Source organism: Dromaius novaehollandiae, chromosome 12, assembly GCF_036370855.1.
Source record: "Dromaius novaehollandiae isolate bDroNov1 chromosome 12, bDroNov1.hap1, whole genome shotgun sequence".
Taxonomy (NCBI): domain Eukaryota; kingdom Metazoa; phylum Chordata; class Aves; order Casuariiformes; family Dromaiidae; genus Dromaius; species Dromaius novaehollandiae.
In genome coordinates, this window is record NC_088109.1 from 18,257,210 (window position 1) to 18,279,481 (window position 22,272).

General features: G+C 46.8%; 1 protein-coding gene across 1 annotated transcript in view; it reads left to right on the forward strand.

Annotated features, from left to right (window-relative positions):
- The first annotated feature begins 541 nt into the window (after positions 1-541).
- The window catches only part of SYNPR (synaptoporin), a 109,148-nt gene continuing 87,417 nt past the window's right edge, over positions 542-22,272 (forward strand). Inside the window, exons 1-2 of the mRNA XM_064519126.1 lie at positions 542-623; positions 716-781. Of these exons, the coding sequence (XP_064375196.1) occupies positions 606-623; positions 716-781 (84 nt within the window). The 5' untranslated portion in view covers positions 542-605. The remainder of the gene's footprint in view (positions 624-715; positions 782-22,272) is intronic.

Genomic DNA, 22,272 nt, shown 5'->3' on the forward strand with positions numbered 1-22,272 from the left:
AAATGCTACAGAAACACCCGCGAATGCTTGTGGAAGTGGTAGAGTGACATTACAGACCCGCACGCAGGCCTGGGGAGGCCGCTGGGAGACCCCGTCCCCGGTGCACGGGGGGAGTCGGTCCCCAAGAGGCAGCGGGGGGAAGAGGGAGCAATTGGGGTAATCAGGGAGGGGGGGAGGTCCCTGTTGCTTCGAAATAAATATTGACAACAGCTGCTTTGCAGGTGGGGGGGGAGGCAGGGGGGCTCCTGTATTGCTATTTTTTTTTCCCTGTTGCCCCTGAAATAAAAAAATAAAAATAGTAAAAAAAAAAAAAAAAAAGAAGTGGCGGAGCGGTGGGAAAAACAGCGGGTGGATAATTCCCGCGCCCCGCAGCAGCCGCCGGGCCGGGAGGGGGGTTGCGCGGGGCGGGGGCGGGGGCGGGGGGGGGGGCGCGGAGCGGTGCGCTGCCCCGGCGGCGGCGGGCGGTGCCGCGCTGCCTCCCCCCCCCCCATCCCCCCCCTCCGCCCCGCTCCGCCCGTCGCGCGCGCGGGGGCAGCGCCGCGCATCGGCGGCGGCTCGGGCAGGGCGCGGGGCGGCTGCGCGCGGCTCCGCGCGGCTGGGGCGCCATGGAGGCGGTGGACCAGGTACGCGGGGGGCGGCGCGGGGCGGGGGCGCGGAGCGGCGCGGGGCGTCCGCCGGTGTCTGCCCGTGTCTCTCTCTCTCTCTCTGCCCGCAGCTGGCCTCCGCGGGCGCGTTCCGCGTGGTGAAGGAGCCGCTGGCCTTCCTCAGGGTGCTCGAGTGGGTGAGTCGCCGCGCAGCCGCTCCGCGCGGCGCGGGGGGGGGCAGCGCCTCGCACCGCGGAGGGTTTGGGGTTTTTTGGGGGGTGGGGTGGTGGGGTCCCTGCCTCCCTCTTCCGCGGAGGCTTGCCCCAAAGTGCGCGGGGAAGGGGGCTGCGCGGGGGAGCGCGCTGTGCCCCCCCCATATCCTCGTTCTGGACCTAATCGCGTTTATTCAAGAAAATCCCCCCGGTTCAGCAAAGTTGTCCGTGGGGCGGGCGGCGGTGAGGGGCGCGCGGCGGTGTCCCCGCCGGTTGCCGTGATGCTCATCCGTAGCGAAGTCTGCAGGTCAAATGACATCCATCGCCAGTAGGTCCGCGGGAGGAGAGAGCCGCTCCGAACGGAAAGTTCAGCACACGTCAGGCAGGATTAATCACGTTCCCCGAGCGCCGAGCGGCCGGGGAGTTACGTAAGCCGGGTGTTTCGGGGAGCGCGGCGGCACCCGCTCGCCCGCCCGGGGAGTGCCACCATTTCCCCGTGCCGGGATGGGTTTTGCAAGGGGTGTTTCTCCTGCTCTGTGCCTGCCTCGTCCCGGGGTGCCCGAACGCCCCGAAGATGGTGGGGACGGTGTCCCACCAAAGCAGGTTTGGGATGGCCTGGGTGGTCCAGGCGGCTGCCGCGCGGCGGGGGCCAGGCCGGGCGGCCGAGCCTCCCCGGTGCTGCTTGCCCAGGGCTCACGCCGCTTTGGCTTCCTTCATGAGCTGTCGGTAGCTGCGAGGCAGAAGAACACGTAGCAAAGCTGCTTCTGCAGTGACTATCCATGGGATCACGGGCTCCTAAACATCTGCCCGCCGAGGCGGCGCCGCGCGGCGTGTGGGGAGCGCGTTCCCCCCGGCAAGGCTCCGGCCTGCGACCCGCCGCCCGGCCCTGTTCTCCTCACGAGCTTCTACTTCTGCAACTTTTTCCAGCCACCAAATGTGAAAGCTGCTTTTGTCGTGGTTGCAAGCCACATGTGGAGCTGCCCTGGCTGTTTTGTCCGCACACCGTGTGTGTGTATGTATATACGTGTGTATATATGTAAACTGAGCTCTTCTGACGCTACTGAGGTGTATCCAAGGGCCCTTTGCAGTAAGGGAATGAGGAAGGTGGATGCATGGTACGTTACCATTTAAGATGGCTTGGGAAGTTATTCTTCCCCTTTTCTAAATGCTTGTGTGCGCAGGATCAAACACTATCTAATGTGTCATACCTCGGTCGGAGTGTCTCAGACTCACTTTCTCAGGCTCGAAAAGCTTTTTGGATTACCCGAATGCCACCTCTCCTCACTTCGTCTTGTTGCTCCAGTCTTCTGCCTCCTCTCACCATGTCTGCTGCCCGCTGTCTTTCTCTGCCTGCCCTCTCTGGTCTCAAATAAGCGTCCGTCTCTCCCTCGGACCCATTTGTTCAGCCCTAACGATCGTTTTAAACTTTAAAAAAGGCCAAATGCTCCAGCAGATCCGGCAGCTTTCAAATTGTGCAGCAGCCTCGCAGCCTTTGGTGCACTTGATCAGAACAGTCAAATTACGCCGCTAATTGCTGGATTTACAGCTGTTTCGTTTCGGGTGTTAAATGATGTGTGAGTGCGGGTTTTCTATGCAAAAAGTGCTGATGACAGTGGAATTTATTAAAGCCGCTCTTGTTAGTGCTGATGAGTTTTTTCAGAGCTTTACAGTAATAACCTATCAGAAGGTGCGACCGGTGTTGTGTTAAAGACGTGAGAGCTGAATCATAACACAGAAATTGGCCCTTTTATGTAGATTTTTAGGATTTGGGAAAGCGAGTGCAAATAAACTTAATATTGCCTTCTTTGGGCTTATTTGTGGTCCACAAGGGAGGTGTTAACTTTTGCATTTGGAAAATTTACGCTTTTTTGTGCCTGAGTCCCAGAAAGCCAAGTTTTGGATTTCTAGTGTGAGGAGCAAGGAGGTAGGACACAGGGGTGGGGAAAGCCCTTTGCGTATAACCCAGAAAAGGGGAGAGCAGACATTTCTCCCCTTCGTCGTGTGTGTACTATAGCCCATATGCTGCTCATGTCACCTCTTAACACCTCCCACTTGAATCCCGGCTGGCATCTGCGGGGAAGTGGAGCTGCTGGCCCCGGTGGTGCCGCGCCGCTTCGGTGCCTTCGGCGGCTCCCGCGCGTCGTCTCGGCGGCGGCTGCGCCTGGGGCCCCTCGGGCGTGCGGCCTTGCGCCGTCGATGGTGGTGATGGTTTGGGATCCCGCCGGATGGGTGATCCACGGGATCGAACCGCTCAGCGAGCGTGGTGAGCTCCTGCAGGCTGAGGGACATCCTCTGAGTCAAAGGAGGAGACGGAAAATGTCCTCGGCTACTCCGGGCAGTCCAGCCTTGGATTTGCACTCTCGACTTTCAGGCGATTTGGGTAGGCCCACAGAGAAAGCAACTTAGGGGTCAATGTGCCTTTATTAGTAAACCTATTATACCCTAATTTTAGCAGTACCATTGTAGAACCAAGTGCAAATACTCGCATGTCTGGACGCAGCTGGAATAGCTGTGGGATTTTCAGGTGTGAAACTATAAATCTGCTGCAGAAGCAATCCGTAGGTGTGCAAATTCCAGCTTCAGACACAGACCTACATCTTGAAGAGCAGGGACTTTGTCCGGCCTTTTTCAGTCTTTTATTTTGATGACCACCCAACACGCAGAGAGAAGATGCTGAAATAGCACTGCTTCTTCTGAATATTCATGAAACTGTAATATGCTTTTATTTATGGTTCTTATGTGCTTTGTAATCTTATTTTCAGCGAAGTAATTGGATTTAGAAATGGTTAAGAGACAACATTGGTTCAGGCACAGGAAATGTTTTAAAAAAATGGACAAACTTGTAACAATTAAGCAACAGAGTTATGTTTCCAGGAAATTCGGAGTTCTGCCGTGGTAATACTGTGCACTTACAATATACGTGTCAGAGTTCTGCGTTTGGAAAATTGCACACAAGTGTACAAGATAGGTCTGGGGTGTTTCCCGTTTTGAGTCACTCCTGCTTCATGGCAAGTGGTGAGGGGTGGGGAAGGCTGTTTAAAAGCCGTTTTTGTCCTTTTCCCCCTTAATTCCCTTGGCTGTTTTTCTCGAGATCTTTGCATGAGAAGACGATACACTTCTGAGGCTCATTTCTCATGCTAAGGTGCTGTGGCAGTACAGTCCTTCGCAACCAGTTGCAGCGTCACAAACACTACTGCAGCTTCACTTGAGAAGTGACTGTCCTATACCTGTGCCTGACAGTAATGGATAAGGAAGGAAGAAGGAAAAGAAATATGGTCATTTGTCTGCCTGGATTAATTTCAGTCCTGTGGCTCTCTGGATGTGTTCAGACTGCTTCTGTGGGGGTCCGTGGAAAGAAACTAAGAAAAGCAAGTTTGTTGGTTGTCTTGCATGTGTTGCACAGAGCCTTTGCCTGTCTAGAGACCTATAGAAGGAAATCAGCTGAAAACCAGGATGTATAGATACAGTGTGACATGTATGTGAAATACTGTATACATAGCCAAGCACTGACCTGCAAAAATCTTTTTGTAAATATGGAGGATTTCTGTGGTTAGGCTGAGGTTTTTAAGGACTTCTGGTCTTTCCTCACAGTGATTCGCCACAAGCAACATTTTTCCTGCCAGTGCAAAACATCCTCGCACTTGTCCGGCTCCTGTGTAAAATAGCAGGAGCTGCAGTGCCCCCCATAACACGTTCCCGGTAACCCTCGACAGAGAGCAGACATGCAGGAACTCCGCTGTTTTGTGAGCTCAGAGGCAGTGTGACTGTGCTGGTGATGATGTGCGACTGGTTGTGTTTTAAAATACTCCCTGCCCTGGGCAGAAGCTGACAGCCGTGTGCCAGCCTGGACCCTGTCTAGGCCGGTGTGCGCACGCTTTGGACACAAAACCCATGTGAATAGCTCTGTTAGTGCTGCTTGTATGAGGACAGATGCAAGTCTTATATGTTGCATGACAAATCTTATGGATACGTTTACAGAAGTGAGTGGTGTGCACCCCCTGTTCTTGCTGCTTACAGGGCTGTGCTGCTGCTGATTTGCTTTCATGTTGCCATGTATGTGTCTGGGAGTGGTTTTATAGCTGTGGTTTTGATCTGCCAGTAGTGTGGCAGTCTAAGAAACACTGCTGGGGCTTTTCTTGATAGGACAATTTGGATGCGGACATTAGGATGCTTAATGAACCCGAATGCGTCTGAAGAGTTGCTTTAATTCTTTGCCTTTGTGCAAAAAATTACATTCCAGGCCTTGCATGACTGCAGATAATCACTGCACATGAGCATCTTTTTGGGACGTGCCAAAGATTTCCAAAGCAGTCCAGGGCATTTGGACAACAAATCTCCATTCATCTCTGATGGAAATTAGACAACTGAATTGCCAAAGCAGTTTCAGAAGTTGTGTGCGTGTCTGGATATGCTTCGTGTGTGCATGTGAGCCAAGCTAACCCTCTCGCCTGGCTTCCTTGCCTTCACATGATCGTTTGATGTGAGCCAGGAAGAAGGGCAGGCTGTTACCGGTCTGGCAAGAGTCGAGCTTGCTTTGATTGTATAGTCTCTGGAAGGGTTAGCACCCCTTGCCTTGCAAACAGATGTATTTTTGTAAGGCAAAGGGAATCTGAATCTTGAAAGACTGATAATAAGTCTCGTCTTTTTGTCCTAATGCTGATTGCTCATCTGGCCATGGAGTGCTTTTGTTGGATTATATTTGCATGCATATGAATGGACATAAGTAGCTGAGTGCTTCCAAGTGTGTCCTAGAAAAGCCTAGATATCTTGAGATGATAACAATTAAAAAAAAAAAAAAAGGTAGCTCTTGCATGAAGCATTTGTGATCAGCAGTTTGCTCTACATAGGCTTGAGATGCTGCAAAGGGCTTGAACCTCTTCCTTACGTTTGTTTGTGCTTGCTTGGTTTTGGCTGCTCAGAAGGCAGGTGCCTGCTGTGATGGGCACAGCACGACCTGAAGGAGCTCCTCTGGGGGTGGAGCGGGATAATCTTGCTGAAGCCTAGTCCCCCACATGGATGCAGGGCTGGAAGACTGGCTGTCTGATCTTCTCCACCCTCATATTGAGAGAAAAGCCTTAAAAAAAGTAATATTTTTTCAGCCTACTGATGTTGCGTATGCAACGCCAATATCGGATGCTGTGTTGTGTGTTTGGCCCATCTTGATGTGTAGGATACGCAAACACAATTAAAATGTGAGGTTGATTTTTTTTTGTGTGTGTGTGTTCCTTGGGATCTAGGTACCTAAGTGTTTTTGAAAACCTCACGCTGGTTGCTGCCTCAAAGATCGTACATGTGCAGGGTCAGGTCAACAAAACGTGCTGTTTAATCAATAAATGTAAATCCATATCTATGGTATTTTAATATTAGAAAGGTAATTATCATGTAAGTAACCCTTCTCCATAAGCCATCATTAATTGGATGATTTCTTATAGGCAGCTTAGCATAATGCATGCAAAATACACCTCAGTTCTGAACAGACCAAAATTGCCTCTGCAAAACAACAGTATGTGACCACGGAGCAGTGTCACGAGGCCACACGGGGACTTGTTGGCAGAGCTGGGGCTGAACTAGCTTGTTCTGACCTGCTTTGACTGGTGACATTTTCTCTGTGATATCCTCAGTGGCTGGAGAAACGAGACCGAAGCGGCGGTCCTTTTGCAGAAGCCCAGTGTGCTCCACTGAGCCCTGTGAACCTCACTGGGTTTGAATGGCGCACAGGATTTTGTGCCATCGTGTGCAGAACTGAGCCCAAAGAGCAGGCTTTATCAGTCCCCGTCACTGGCCGTATGACTGTGAGTGAGGATCAAGGCATGGGTAATCTGCAGGCGAGAAACTGTGTCGGACAAGTTTTTATGAAAAACTGGGGGGTGGATGTTGCCATTAGAAGAGGGGCTCTGTCATGCATGCTCTTTTGTACACATATAGGAAAGCTCCCAAAAGTTTTTATGGTCACATTGAAGATGGATGTGAAAGCCGTAGGTGACTCTGTCAGTGGCATGGGATAAAGGCAGCAGAAGCAGTAACAGTGCCCATGTTGTTTCCTACCCTTGTGATACTGGGTTGCGTCCTTAAAGTCTCGGCTTCTGGGAGCCTTGTGATTCTGAAACCTTTCGCTTTGATGAGCCTGTGCTTTTAGACCATGGTAGCAGAAGAAAGTTGGAAGCCCTAAAGACTGAAAACCCAAAAGACAAATGAAAGAGCAGCAGATCTGTTTTCTGCTCTCCTGTTTGTATGCAGACTGCTTAGAGCTGGTCGTTCTTCTTGCTGTTCACGTGTGTGTTTATCTGTGTGCATGTCTTGTGGGGAACTGAGAATTTTCCTAATCTTGGCCCATCTGAAAAGAACTGTTAAACTGGTACAAATGCTGGCAAGGAGGGAAGGAGAAAAGGTTTATTGTTTTCTAATACTTTCTCAGTGGTTGGAAATTCAGCCAGTTGAGTAGCACAAGTTTAGCTGCATTGTAGTTTGAATGTTGGTATGTGTTTTGTGTGAAGAAAAAAAAAAGAAGCTGTGGATCAGGATTGATTTCATTCTCCTGAGGAAATTGGAAAATCTACGTCGGTTCAGTTCCCTTTGTCGAACTGGGGTGCGTATGGATGTGCGCGCACGCATCTTCCCTTGAAATGGGAGCTGAAAGCAGTTTGGCGGGTGGACTGGTTGTCTGTTCTTCTTGCTCTGTAGAAACTTGGGAAGCCAGTTTGGTTTGGATCACAACAGAAAAGCGAACAAGTCCATCAGCTTTTGATGAAGAAGTGAGGATCAGCAGGCTGGTGAAAGATGGACGGAGACTACTTGCATGTTGCTTTTTTGTGTGTGCTATTAAGGTCTGCAGAAGCACCCTCTGGAGCTGTTCTGCCACACGATCAGAGAAGATCAGCCTTTATGAATGCTGAACTTTGCATCTTAAATGTATCATAGCCAGCAAGCAGCATTGCTTTCAGTAACTAACTTTTGGAGCACTGAGAAACAGAAGTAGTCAAATAATCTGCAATAGTGCTGTCAATAATGGCTGCCCACGTTACAAATAAAAGCATCTTTCATCTGAAATGTGCTTATGTTTGCATAGGCTCATGTTGTAATTGTAAAAGCGTTCATTTTAAAAGGTCAGCTAACCGTTAATTCACATCTTGATGATTCTCAGGCAGGTTGAGCCCGGAGATGAGTGGGACTGGGTATAAAAGAATTATGTAAGATTGCCACATGTGATCAAGAAACTGTGCTCCATGAAGTGGCAGTCTTTTTGAGTTATATGCTGCTTCTGTAGAAATTCCTGAATGAAACTGGTAAAATCTGCTAAGCCACCCTCTCGATGGGAGAATCAGCTGGCGTTATCAGAATGTGACTGTTCTAAGCATTAGGAATGGAAGATGAGGAGAGAGACTCATTAATGCTAAATTTGATTATATATGCAAACCAGGTTTCTATGAAAGGGAGAACAAAAATGATCTGACTTTCAAACTAGCAAGAAGACGCACGGTGATAGAGGGCTGTGCCATTAGACATACGCAGTTAAAGTCTTCTTGCCAATTTTTATGAGGGAGATGTTTCAGTCATCACTCCTGTAAATCAGGATCTGCATAATTTGAGCCGTGGGTTAAAGCCCTGCGTGTTGACATGTCTAGATTCAGATGTTGCAGTTAGGGGGAGGACTGGCTTGGAGGTGCTCGTGATAAAATGCTTTTATAATGTGGAACCTGCAGTTCCTGAGTTAGCTGGGCATCGTGGTACTGTGTGTGATCCCGAAGGGCCCAGGAGTCCTGAGCAGTGATTGAAATCTGCCCTCTGCTACAAAGAAAAGGAGCCTCCTGCTCCAGCAAGGAAAAAGGTGATGCAGCGAGCGGTAGTGCTGCGCTCTGTGTCACACCTGTGCAAGTGCAGCTTTCCCCTTTGGCACGGAGTAGAGGCGGTTAAGTAGTGTTATGGTCCTGGGGTGCGGTGCAGAAACCAGCTCTTGGCCATCTGTCTGTCTGTCCAGCCAGGCAACTGGCCAGGAGGGTCTTAATAGCTTTTACTCTCAGGGGGGATCTGCAAAGTGCTCTAAAGAACACTGAAAAAAAGAACATACAGTGTGGAGGTGCTGCTTTTAAGGTGTTTGTTCAAAGTGGCGTATGTACTGCAAAGTGTGACATAGTTGCTAAGGTGACAGCTTGCTTTCTTTTTGGCAAAAGCAAAAGAATACCGAATATAGACAAACTGTGAGCTTTTGCCTTGTTTAGTTTGCACAGTTTTATCTTCTGGCCGTTGTGGAAACTTCAGGTTTATTTTCAGAAGCAGTGTTTTCATGTTCAGGATACTTCACTGTCTCAGCTTAAAGCTCCTGGTACTTAAGGAAATGCTTAAATTGCATAAGATCAATTTTTTTTCCAGTGATCATAATTGTGATACAAATTATGGCATTAATAGGGTTTGATAATAGGATTCAGTCAACTAAGGAAGTATTGTCTAAGAACCTTTTATATAAACAAACAATATTAAGTGTTGCCTCATTAGCAGCCTGTGCGCATCCATGCATGCACGTCCGTGAGCGAACAGGCCAGAAGACTTGTGCATGTACAAGCCATATGCATTTGCAAATTGCTCAGACCTAAGCTCAAATGTCCAGTGAGGTGAGTACTCCTGTAGGTCACATTCAGAGGGACCATTTGGTTGCGAGGAGATGGAGCGAAGTCCAAGCAGGCACGGCATTTCTCTATATTAAGCTAGGAAGCAGGAGAAAAACTGTGGAGCATGAAGATTTTGCTAGCTTCTCGGTGAGTTTTCAGAAGATGGGAGATGTATAGTCCCAGGCCCACTGTTAGAAATAAATCTGATTTGATGGTCTTGCAGAGATCCCAGCCTGTCAATTTGATCTTCATTCCATGAGAAATACTGGAGTCTGCTGCCAACAGCCTGACTGAATATTCACTTAGAAGTACACGAAAACCTGAAGTACTGAAGGTGAAATTCTGCCCAAAAAATCTATCAAAGAGAAAAGCACTGTCTAACATCCTCAGGAGCATCTTCAAGTACATCAGAAGGTGATCTATAGTTGCAGCTCTTCAGTAGCTCTTTGGATTTCAAAAAGAAGAAAAAAATGACTTTACTCAATCTGTCCTTAGAAATGTCATTTCTCCTGATCTTGATGCTCTTCCCTACTCTAAAATTTCTCAAGTGATGCAAACTTGAAGCATCTTGGACTTGAAATGATAGGATTCAGTTCAAAATCTTTCGGCGCTTGCATCTTGGATGCCCGCATCGGGGCCCTGTGTTTGACGGAGCAGCACGTGCAGGGCATAAATCCTCCGTGGCACCCCAAGTACCATTACTGAAGTAGCAAAATCTTCCTAGCCAGCTCCCCAAAGCCCAGGGGACGATTTTCCCCTTTCAGGGGAGCTCCTCTGGAGGAGATGGCACGGCCTTCAGGGGTGCCTTGGGGAGGGGGATTTGCAGGCAGCCGTAGCTCCGACCCCAGTGACGGTTGCATGGAGGTGACAAGCCCAGCGCCGGGGGCTCGCTGGATGTGGGGGGCTCCCCGCGTTGCACGGAGAGGCCCTGCTGTGCGTCAGTTGTTCCCCATTTGCTGCATCCATCGCATGGAGGGACCGGTCCGAGGGGAGCGGTGGCTGGGAGCGTTCGGACGTGGCAAGGTCGCAGCTCTCTGCTTGGGACTGCAAGGGGGAGTTACGCCTGTGTATTTGTAGCCTGCCCAGCCCAGCGGGGTTCAGTTTGATCCTGGAGATTGGCTTATTATCGCAGCGTGCATATGTTGTTTTCCATTAGAACTGAGCAGTTTTTCCAAGCACTGTGGGATTTTTTTTCCCTTTAGAGACTGTGCTTCAAAACCTCTCCCTCTCAAACCAAAGCAAGTGTGGGATTCCCCCCGCTGCCAAATGCTGCAGCTGATAAATCCAGCAGAGCTCTCCCGGTTGCCATCGACAAGGGCAGCAAGCGTGCTGGAGTGGAATTAGGTCCCAGTTTGCAAGAACACGCCTGCCAAAAAAATTAAACAATGGATAGCCTTCTGTTTAATTTTAACATTTTAATTAAATTATTTGCTGCTGCATGCCTTTCATCTCAGCGAGCTGATATGCATAGTGTCTTTTGTTGGGTTGTAACAGTATTTGCCTTTAATCTTGCACACAGATGCAGGGATGTATTAGAGTATGAATCAAAGTGCAGAAGATGTGCGCTGTCAAGTACTGAGTGCATCACGAACTGGTGACCAGAGACATGCGGACAGAGAGATTATTCATGAATATTTTAGCGATGTCTCGCTAGAGCTGCTTTTTGCACGTATTCTCTCCCTTTCTTTTAATCCGCTTCTGTGAATGGTACTGCAAGAAAAGTTTCATTTGTAGAATTATCATTGAAAAGTTTCAGGCCTGGAGCTGAGTTTGGTTTATGGTGGAACGGGATCGTTTTCAAGTGGGACAATTAGTAACATTTGATCCCTCAATCAGAGCGCAGAAGCGGCACTGGCCAGCTTTGCCTGGGCACAGGGCACATTTATTGATTATTCCCAGCCAACTGCACAGTTTGAGAGTGTTTGGCAGCCTGCTTTTTCTCTATACAGAAATGCAAAATGTGTGTACCAGGGACCGAGCGGCGCTTAGCCAAACAGTCCCACCGTAGCTGATTTGTAAATGCATGGAGAAGTCTTCAAATACAGACATGGTTATATGTCCTTCCCTCTGCCCTGCTGGTCCTGGTCCTTTGACGACAGGCGTAGGTAAGCAAGCTAGAAGCGTGCAAAGAAAGGTGTTCAAACACGCTCGATAGCTTGGGGCAGGTGACTGATTTGGGAAAGAGGGAACGGAGTATGTGGTATATTTGTGCTGTGTGAGTTGGGCTGTGCACAGATCTCGGGGAAGCAGCCATCACTGCTGCGTTAAGGGAGTTGGTGGTAGAGCTGACTGGAAAACGGAATTTTATTTCGCGGAGGAAAACTCATTTTTATCTAAATGCCCACCGGAAACATTGTCATTCTAGTGAAATGGTGAATGAAAAAATATTTTTGCTGGAAACTACAATTTTTGCTGGAAACAGTGGTCTGGGCACGCGCTTTTTTTGGTCAAGTGGGGAGTTTCTCCGAGGTGGCGCAGCCCGGTTAACGCTTCAATAAGCCCGGCTCGTCCTGCTGCGCTGGCTCTTTGGCCTCCCTGCGCTCCCGCGGCAGCCTGTCGCTCGTGGCAGTCGGCTCCGCAGCGAGGGTGCCCGTTCCGGCCAAAATCCCTGCCCGGCCAGATTGCCGCGGCCCGGGAAGGCACCAGACGCTGGCGTCGCGGCAGGCCGACATATGCGGGGGAAGCTCGGCTTGCCACGTGGCAGAAAAGCAGAAGGCGAGAAGAGGTTCAGCTCGCGTGGCCGAGCCGACCTAGCCCAGCTTGCGTTGGTATACGGTGGAATAGAGAAGGTCTTCTGCTGGTACTGGGTCCATCTCAAAGGCGGCTGTGCTTGGTCATGTGCTGAACACGCACCCCCCTGCTTGCAGCATCTATCTTTGCTTTTTTTTTTTTTTTTCCCCCCCCTCTTGGCAATAGTTCAGTCATTCCTAAAAATAGTTTTCCATCTTCTTGTTTACGTGCTCATTAGCACTGGCCACCTGTGGAGGTAGTGTCGGTTGTTAATGCAACCAAAAAGGCCCTAGCAGAGCTCGTAAGTACTTTTTGGGCAGCTCGGGCCCCCAAAAGTAGCGACTCAGCAATGATCAAACCCGTGTCATGGGACAAGCGGTTCCCAGCTCTCCCCAGCTGACAATAAAAGCTGTGTGTCGCTGGGCAGGCTGGAGGCAGGGCTCTGAGCACCCCCGCTGCTCTGTTACGCCTGCACAGAGATTGCCACGCAAGCACCATCAAGCCTGCCTTGTGTGTTAGGATGAAAGTGCTCTTGCTCGGTTTAAAAGAGTTTTTCTGGGGATTTTTACACTCCACCCTGTGACGTGCTTTGGGATGCATTCAGCTTTCTCTGCTGAATAGAGCTCCAGATGATGGCAATAAATTATCATAAATTAGAATAGATTGCACTCTTCAGCATCTCTACATCTGTCATTATGTTTCTTTAACAGTTCAGTTTAACATTTATACACACTCTGACAGCAGCTACTGGTGTGTATGCTATAAATATTGGCTAGGAGAAGACATTAATGGCGTTTAGGTAAACGTTTGATGCCGCTGCGATTCCGTCCCATATGGCGGTACGTGGCGAAGCTGGATTCGCAGTGCCACGTATAGCGCCGTTGTGTTCGCGGTGCACCGGCCGCCTGGCCTTTTATCAGCTCCGGGTGTTACCAAGAAAGTGCAGGTGCCCCCGAAGAGAGAGGTACGTTCCTTGGGACCTCTTTGGGTTTTGTCTCCTGCGGTGGAGCCAGCCTGTGCGGTTTGCGATGTGTAAAACCAGCGTGTAGCACGTGGGGATGGGAAAGGCCTGGGCGAAAGGGGCGACTCGTGGAAGCCACAGTCAGGAGTTGGGTGGGGAGCAGTGGGAGCACTTTGCTTTAAATGTGTGTGAAGAGAATCAAAACCCCTGGGGTCTGCGGCCAAGACGCTGCTTTGTTAGTCCATCAGTGACCAAGTGAGTCCGAGAGGCTGCTGCCTTCCCCCCCTGTAATGCGATGGAGTAACCTTAGTGCACAGACCGGCTCAAAGCAGGGCCACGTGGAGAGGAAGGGCTCTTCACACTGTCGGTTGCCAAAGGTCTTGGTGATGCCAGTGAATTAAAAATCTGAGAGGAAAAAAACCCTCCAGTGCTGTAAGTTCAAGACGCTTCCTTTGAAAGCTGCTGGTGGGGAGGGATAGAGATAAGTTATCTGAATGGAAATGGATTTTAATTCTGCATCTTGCGCAGTTCTGCGTTACTGCAAAGAAAACAGGGCGTATTTCCCTCTCGCTTGAAGAGCTGGAGACGTTTTTGTATGGACCAAACGGGTTTCTGTGATAATGGTACCCTTTCTGGTCTGAATTTTAAGCCAGATTTTGAGAGCCTTGCAGGTTGTCTCCTTTAAGTGGAGAGGTTGGTTCAGATGTTTTGGTGATGCACTTGTAATTAATTGTTCACATGGGCAGTACAGAGCCTTGTGCGCTCCTGACCCCTGCGAGGGACCTGTCAGCATTCACGGCCGCTTCTCCTTGCCATCTGGCCAGGTAGCCCTCTCCTACCCTTCCTCAAGTTTCCAGGTTTTATTATTCTTTTGACTGGTTGCATCTTTATTCTGCCTCCAACCTCAACCTTCCTGTGCTTTCTGGCTCTTGCGGAAAGAAGCGTGTTCACAAAACCACTAGCAAAATCCTGCCCCCAGAAGCAAAATCTTGTCTGGGATTTTTTTTTCCTTTGGACAGCTTGTCGTGCCTGTCTGAGCTTGAGGCTTGCATTTATATCTGTTCAGTGACGCTGTAAAGGAACTAAATTGCCTTTAAAGAAAAGCAATGCTTACATTTGCCTGATGTTAAAGAGATTTAGCCCAGCCAACATGATTTCCTGGTGAGCCTTGCTCTGGTATAGAAGCATTCAGCCCTTTCCAAGCTGAAGGAGAAGCTGGACTCCAGGGAGCAGTTTCAAAGCTCTGAAGCACTTTGAAATATTTCTTTTCTGGGCCTTTTGGCTCTTTGGGGCAGGCAGTAAGACTTGTGCTTTCAGACCTGGACATCCTTGCCTGCTGGATAACAGCGTAGTGCACGGCAGGCACAGCTTTCTCTGTGATGCCCTCGTGTGAGCTTGGTGAATTGGAGAAAGGATGTGCTGTGGGAGGAAATGCAGGGTAACAGTCTGCGTTGCTGTCATACATCATGAGAATACAACTGTTGAATGGGTTATTCAATTAATTGCATTGTTTTATTTAGCTCTGATCTAGATTGTGAAGATCCTCCTGGGTGGAGGGGAGAGAAGGGAGCCCTGGTTCTGGGGTTGGTTTGTTTGTGTTTCAGGCATGCGTTGTGTTCCCTTAGGAGATGGAGCTGTGTACTTTTTTTTAGCTTAACCTGCCAAGTTTTAGCTTTCACATGTGACTGATGTTCGTAAATCCTGATGCTGTTTCTTCTGGGCTGCTTTCCTGTCCCAGTAGCAAACGCAGAGGCGGCCCATTCCCAGTCCCTCCTCTGTCACCTGTACCTGGTTGAAAGGCACCTTAGGGTAGGATGGAGGGAAGTTGCACTTCTTGCACTCTGATCGGTGCTGAATCTCAGAGTTTAAAAATATCACAAGTGAAAAACATGAATGTGAGTCATACAGAAAACACCCTTCATTCCCAAGGGAATACAAATATCGGCAAAATACATTCTTCAGATGTTTTCTCCTCCTGAGAGGTAGCAGCATCTAAGATGTCTGAAGTGTTTAATCATAAATGTCGGTCCCCTGTTGTCAGATAGACCACTACATATAGGAGATGCCTATTAAATGTTAATGGTTAATACCCTGCTGGAGCTAAAGCAGTCATGAGGGTCTGGCTGACCTCTGTACAATGGGAAAAAGCAGAGAAGGCTGCAACTTGGGTCAAGATGCTCCAGTGATTGCAGTCAGCAGTAAATACTTGACTTTCAGAGAGCTTCGTCCTTGCTTTGGACCCAAGTGCTCGTCTGTGCCTAACACACCTGGTGCTACACTCGATCTTTCAGCTGCTGGTGCTGAGGAGGGTGGCATGTCTGCGTGCCTTCGGGGAAGTGGGCTTATAGCATGGTGCTGCTTTCTTTTCAGTCCTTGTTCCCTTTGCCCCTCAGCACTTGGAAACTGCTTTTGTATTGGAGAGGCTCAGGGGTTAACATCTACATGTATTTCGAAGCAAGCATGCGTTAAAATGCATGTGCATTTTCCTGTGTTTTTAAGAGATTAATATTTTAAAGGCTATTCAGTACAAAAATGCTGAGAATTATTTAAATCCGAGGCATGCAGCAGAGATCAGAGAATTCTTATAAACTGTTGAATTACTCAAATCACATGAGCAAGGATTCTTCACTTTAAATGACTGACAGGCTTTTCTGAGAAGTTCTTACACCTTGAGTATCTTTATTCCTCCTTCTCAGGTTGTTACAGTTTGGCTCTCTCTGTGTATATGTCCAGGTGTGCACAGTGCACGCGGTGTGGACCCTCGCCCCTGCAGCCCAAGCTGCGTGTCTTTGGGGAATGTCGGGGCCTCCACCGGGACTCCTCTCAGGGATGTTTTCCTCCTGTGGATGCAGTGCAAAGACTGAGCTCTTCATGGATAATATCACACTTGTACTTCAAAAACCTGGTTGTGCTGCAGTCTGAGAGAATGGAGATGTTGAGTACTCTTCCACGATAAATCAGTATAGGCACTTCCAGGAGTATCTTCCAAGAGTTTTAAATTTAAAGATTTGAACTAGAAGTAACATTTGCATAATATTTTGCAGGAGTGCCACCGCAGGGCTCTGCAAGGTGAATTACAAATATTACAGTGTTACAGATATTGCCTTGTTGTTCCTCACAGCTATTACGGAAGGGGATCAGCCTCTCTGCAGTCCCCCTTGATAGCAAGCCGCTGTGGGCTTGCAACTGAGTGTCCTGGTCCCACGAGATGGGTCTCATTTGTGTTGCTGTTTGGAGTCGCGATAGGCAGCAAGTGGAGTGGAGCCAGAGGCAGCACTTTGTTGCCTGAAGTTGGTGCCTGATGAGTTACTGAGATAAGGCGAGAGCCTGCCTTTGCTTTTCCCTTTGAGCGTGCACGCAAGTGTTAGGTGGCCCATGTTTGAAGAGACGATATGAAACGAGCTTTCAAATATTTCCTTGAAGTTCTCTTAATTATTTCATTATAATGGTAAGAAACAAAGCAGAAGAATCAATACGCCTAATTATTACATCTAAATGCAAGAGAAATTAGCCAGTGAACTCTCCCTTCTCTGGGGAGGATTAATCTTCCTATGCTCTATTTCAGATGTCTTCCAGAAAAATGAAAGGCTTATCACCTAGGAAACACACGGTCCTAATCGCCCAGGCCTGGCACTCGGATTTTCAGGCAGTGAGGGGACTCTTACTTAGCTGGTCTTCTGAAGCACAAAATTAGATTGTTTTGCTTATGTTTAAACGTTTTAGTTGGAGTTTTGTAGCTGGATGATTTGCTGAGTGACGAAGGCTAGTGGTGCGTGTACAACACGTAACCCAGCGATGCCTCTGTCGGCTTCGGGGGAGCTGGGGGACCTGCTGGCCACCAGGCAGTGCCACGTGGAGGGCATGGGTTGGATCCGGGAAGTAACCCTGTCGCTGGGGCATTGCTACGGAGCTCAGTGTCTCAGTGCTGAAGTGCTGTGCTGGTGAGCTCTCCCTTTTACCTCCGCTCTGTGCAGTGCACGCTTCTGTGATAGCTATAGGAGACTCGGAGAAGATACATTTTGCTGCGCCCTAGATGCGAATAGCCATGATGAGATGCTTATGGGTGATCCTGATGGGATGTTGGTTCTTCATCCTTGAATTGGTTACTGAATTGAAATGACAAAAGTACATTTCAGGTTTAGTAAATTTTGGCTCCAGCTCCTTGTTGTTGACTTGCACCAAGCCAACAACTTTCCTAATGTTTTCTATTAGGTTGACTAGAATAACTTGAAGCTGTAACACAGACGTAAGAGGGTTTCAAATTGAAAGTTAAATGAATAAATATATCATTATACAAAATGTGTTTACCTTTTAAAAAAAAAAAAAGTATGATTTCCTTTAGATTTTGCAGTTTGTCCTCCTGGAAAAAATCTAGGTCTGTAGCTACTAAGATGTATGTCTCTGAAGTATTACCCCATTCTTGCACATGCAGATCAATTTGGGAAGAGAAGCGTTAGGTTTATTCTTTGCCTAGAAACCCACCTCCATGTAAAGGAGACTCAGTAGCTAGGATATGAAGTCTGGATTAAAAAAAGGCCATTTCTTTGCATAACATTGGGGAAATCAGCCTTACAGTTCACAAACCAAGATGACAGCTCGCTGTAGGGAAACATTCTTCATTCCATCAATTATTTTTCATTTTTGGATTGCGTTACTCATGGCAGTTTATTAATTAGTTTGCATTTTTCACTCTCTCTTATAAGAAAAAGATCTCCGTTCATTATGTATCACCCAGCACCTTTCTCCATTCCCAAATTACTCTTTGAATCATGGTTGGATCCCATCTCTCTTGGCTGTCGAGCTGATTAACTGTGGTGATGCTGACTGGAGGGCATGGGATGGGCTACTGATGCACCACCTGATTATGTGGTCATGGAAACCCCCTGGAGGTAAGACCTCTGTTATCAAAATAAATTGGGATTTTCTGCAAACTAATGGTTGGTGAAGCTTGCACTAATGCTAGATTCTGCTGGATGGTGCACTATGGAAGCCAATTAGCCTTTGCTGTGATAAGATAGGCTTTGATTAAGCTTTTCCAGCCTTTTTCCTCGCAAGAAACATGTATTACTCATTGAACATGCAAATGCATTTGCTGTGTGTAATTATAAAATTTTCTAAAGGAGCGACCTATTTTAAACAGGGCTTTTGTTTCACTGCTACTCCTTCATTGCGCTTACCAACTCAGTTGCGCAGTCTAATTCAGCAAACGTAATTGGCTGGTTTTAGGAGTTAAAAAATCCCGTTGTTCAATGTTTTATGCTTCAAGTATGGAATATAATGAAGGCCACTGCGGTGGGTACGTAAGCTGTGTACAGCCACGCTGAAAGCCTTGCCCTTTGTAACGAGTCTTTGGGAAGCAGCCACTAGTGATGCTGTGATCCACAGTTTCAGCCAATTTAAGAGTGATCGTGTCCTGATAATGCTGAGAATGAATTATTTTCCTCTAGCCATAGGCAGAGATGACTTTTATCCTGCTGAATGTGCAGCTCGTTCCACTTGACAGGAGTTCAGTTATTGATCCAATTAGCTCCCAACCTGTTTACAGAGTGATTGCAGATGAAACAATGTAATTAAAATTGATTATGGTTATGTATCATGTCTTTAATCCTTGATGCCTGGGTTTTGGATTTGATGGCTGGCCTTCTGTAGCTGATGATGGATTGTGAAGAGCATCAAGGAGTTAATATATTTTCACACTCCTTAGGAATACATTTTCTGTGTTACTTTCTCTGAGAAGTGCCCTGTTGTTAACTAAGTATCATGTTTCTTACCTGTTCATGCTAGCTATAGTCAGTTCACCTCAGAGATTGTGTGTGCTTGTATATCTGTATCTGTATCTCATATATATGACCCTGTTTTTTGAAAAATGTTTAGGAAATGGAAATTTTGTTTCCAGATCTAATTCCTAGCCATTGTCGTTAAGTTTAATATGGGAAAGGTCTGGCTTTAGGAACGCTTATTTTTGGTGTCTTTAATTTATGGCATGCCTAGTCCCAGGGGAGTCGGTTTTCCTGTTTAGAGTGATATACTTTGGTACACTGATAATGGTCCAGGTATGGCCTATTTAGCTGTTCCTGACTGAGCAGTCTTGCAAAATTTTGAAATCAGAGCAGAGGGAGGATACACGAAAGTGGGCAGTGTAATACCCCTACCTGCGTATGCAGTGTGTATGTCTCATCTCCTATTGCGTGGTTGCAGAGAATAGTGGCCTTGTCCGGGCTTGAGATCAGAAGTACCCTTATTGCAGAAACACAGCACCTGTGTGCACAGTCAAGGCTGCACCCATATGTATTACCTCATGCACTTTTTGCATCATATCTGCATGACTGCTGTCTTTATTTACATGAAATTCCATCTGTGGTAGTCACTTTGCAAGGGAAGGTCCTAGCACTGATGTTTTAGTGTGCATGTCTGAGTTATAATTTCAATTCCGCAACATTTGATCTTAAACAGAATAAAAAAAAATCTTAAGAATTTTTATTCTTTCCCATTCTATCAATAGCAACTGCAAACTTGAGCATATGCTGTAAAAAGCGTGGAGGCAAAGCATCCAGTTATAGAAAGAAGACAAGTGCCTTTTCCATCTCAGAAAATTAGCAGAAAGGATACAACCTCCAGGAAAGTGTGGCTTCTGATCCACAAGCTGATAAAATCTGCATGTTAGCCACAAGTTATTTTTCAAGATTTCCAGTTCATTCTGTTTTCTTTATTAAAGATGTTACCATTCTTTTTCAGTCCTTTCAGTCTGTTATATTTCGTAACTAGTATATTTGGGGTAAAAAAAACCCCACTACCATTGTTATGATTTACATCTGGCAGGTTTCGATTTGTTTATGCCTCAAAGCCAACAGAGATGCTAAGTTGTTTTTTATTCAGGAGTAAATATAAGGAAGAATACATTCTTTTGTTGAGGTCAAATTGTGTAAAGGTGGAATTTTGCCCAAACGGAATGTGTTATTTTATGACAAAAATTATTAAAAGAAATTATTCTTTCAAACTCTTCATTGCATAGATTCTGTGCTCAGCATCCCAGCACATCTGATATTTTCACACTGGATCTTTTTTTTAATCTGAGGTAGAGCTGCACATTTTATGCCAGCACAGAAGCATCTAGCCACTTCTGAGTCTTTTCTGCGGTGGACGTGTGTCTTTTTAGGTCTAGCTCCACACTGCCTTAATTGCTCTGTGGATTAACGGTATGTCACTGATTTCACCTGGCTATCAAGTGTTTTAGGTGCCACAAGTTTTTCCTGATTATAACAGCATCTTCTAACTGAGGGAAGGGATAACATCACTTAACTCAATCAAAGCAGTTGAAGGCTCGGGGAAACATTTTGTTATCTGAAGAGACGGTCCCTTTTGGTGTGACAGTAGTGTCATCAAAGAATGAGCTTTTCTGCCAGAAACAGCAGCCACTGACAACGTGGTCATTGCTTCTTAGGATAAGCTGTAAGAGTATTCTGGCTAAAAGGCTTAGCTTTTTAGCATTACGATGACTGAGGAAACCTCTTGCTCTTAGCATCAGTCACACATGATGTTTTCTGCGCTTGTTTGGCATGTAGTAGTTTTACTCCAAGTCATTCAGACTGTGTCTGAACCAGAGTTTCTATGAGATTATCACCTTTGGAAAAGCATCGATGGTTTCAGTGTTTTCTGTCGAGTGGGTAGAGTAGCTGCCACAATCAGGGCGACAACCACAAAATCTGTTGGTTCTCATGGTGCACCTAATACTGATAATTTTTGGTGCTGCCTGTTCTTGGCATATGTATCTTTTGTTTGGCTTTTGCTGTGTTTTGTATCCTGAACGTACAAGGAGAGGCCGTTTGGTCCTGTAACACAGGGGGACACGCAAGGGAAAGGGTGTCATCAAACAACACTCGCACAAAATATTTGCAGACTGTAATAGTGACCTACACGCAGAAGACGGCCTCCAGAAAGGGCGAGCTTGATATGAGCAGCATGTAATTCCAGTTTGGTTAATTTGCAGGCGGAAAACCGTTCCGTTGTATTAGGCATTTTTCCCCAAAGAATTGTCCATACTTGTGCTTTTCACGATCCATTTTAATTCCTTGCACTCTTTCCTTTCGCCCTGCTTTCACTGCTAGCAGGCTGCATATTGCCTGGAGATGTACGGGCATTTGTCCGTCTCTCAAGGTGAAGATTTCTGTGGTTCAAACAAGACCTCCAGAAAGGGCTAATATAGAGCTCATATGTTATTCTTTAATTTGTAACAGAGAAACAAGGATTCTCCAGTCCATGCTAACATGCAAAAATTGAAGTAAATCTGCACATTTGGATATGGCAATGAAAACTTTAGCCCCTATAAAATACTAAAATGCTATTAAAGCAGAATGTTTGTTACAGTTTTATGTGTGTGAATGCATAATACATAAGAGAAATAAACTCTATCGTTTTGATGGCACTGATTATCTTGGAGCTGCTTATTTCCCAGGGTCTTTCTACCGCATTTCTAGACCATTTTTATTTTCTCTTAATATCTGATCTGACATATTGTGCGTTTTGGAGTAATTTTCCTGTATTAGATGAAACACTAACCTGTCATCAATTTTGTCTTACTTGTGGTAAACTCTGAGAAGTTAAATGATGAATTCCTGGTGGAGCAGAAGGAATGCATGATTATTAACCTTCATGTCACTGTTTTGCACAGAAAATGTCCTTTGTTCATTTTCTGTTAGGGGAAACATTGATTTGCCCATACAAGATTTTACCTCCCTATGCCATGTCATTAGAAGAGATAGTGTTTTATAATGGCTATACCATCCTGTCTCTCTTTATTTTCAGACTGCTCTTCATGTTGATTTTATTTGTTGTTAGGTTGAACAGATAACAATGTCCTGCCATGTTATAACACTGCTTTGGGGGGTTGGGTGTAAGTTGTGACTTTCGTTGCTACATAGGAGGTAGAGGTGATGGATCTGGTGAATTCCTTATTCCAAGATACCACTCTGCTGAGAGTAACACATCTCTCGGCTGAAGGAGGTTTTGGGGAAAAAACAATTGCAAAGAAAGTTTTCACAAGAAGCCTATGATGTAGGAGCTCGCCTAAAAAAGTAGGCTAAAATAATACCTCAGTGTGTGCATTGGCAAAATCCTGGTGGAAATCATGCAGCGAGTAGCTTTTTTTTTCTTTTTTTGAGAAATTTCTACTAGATGACGTTACT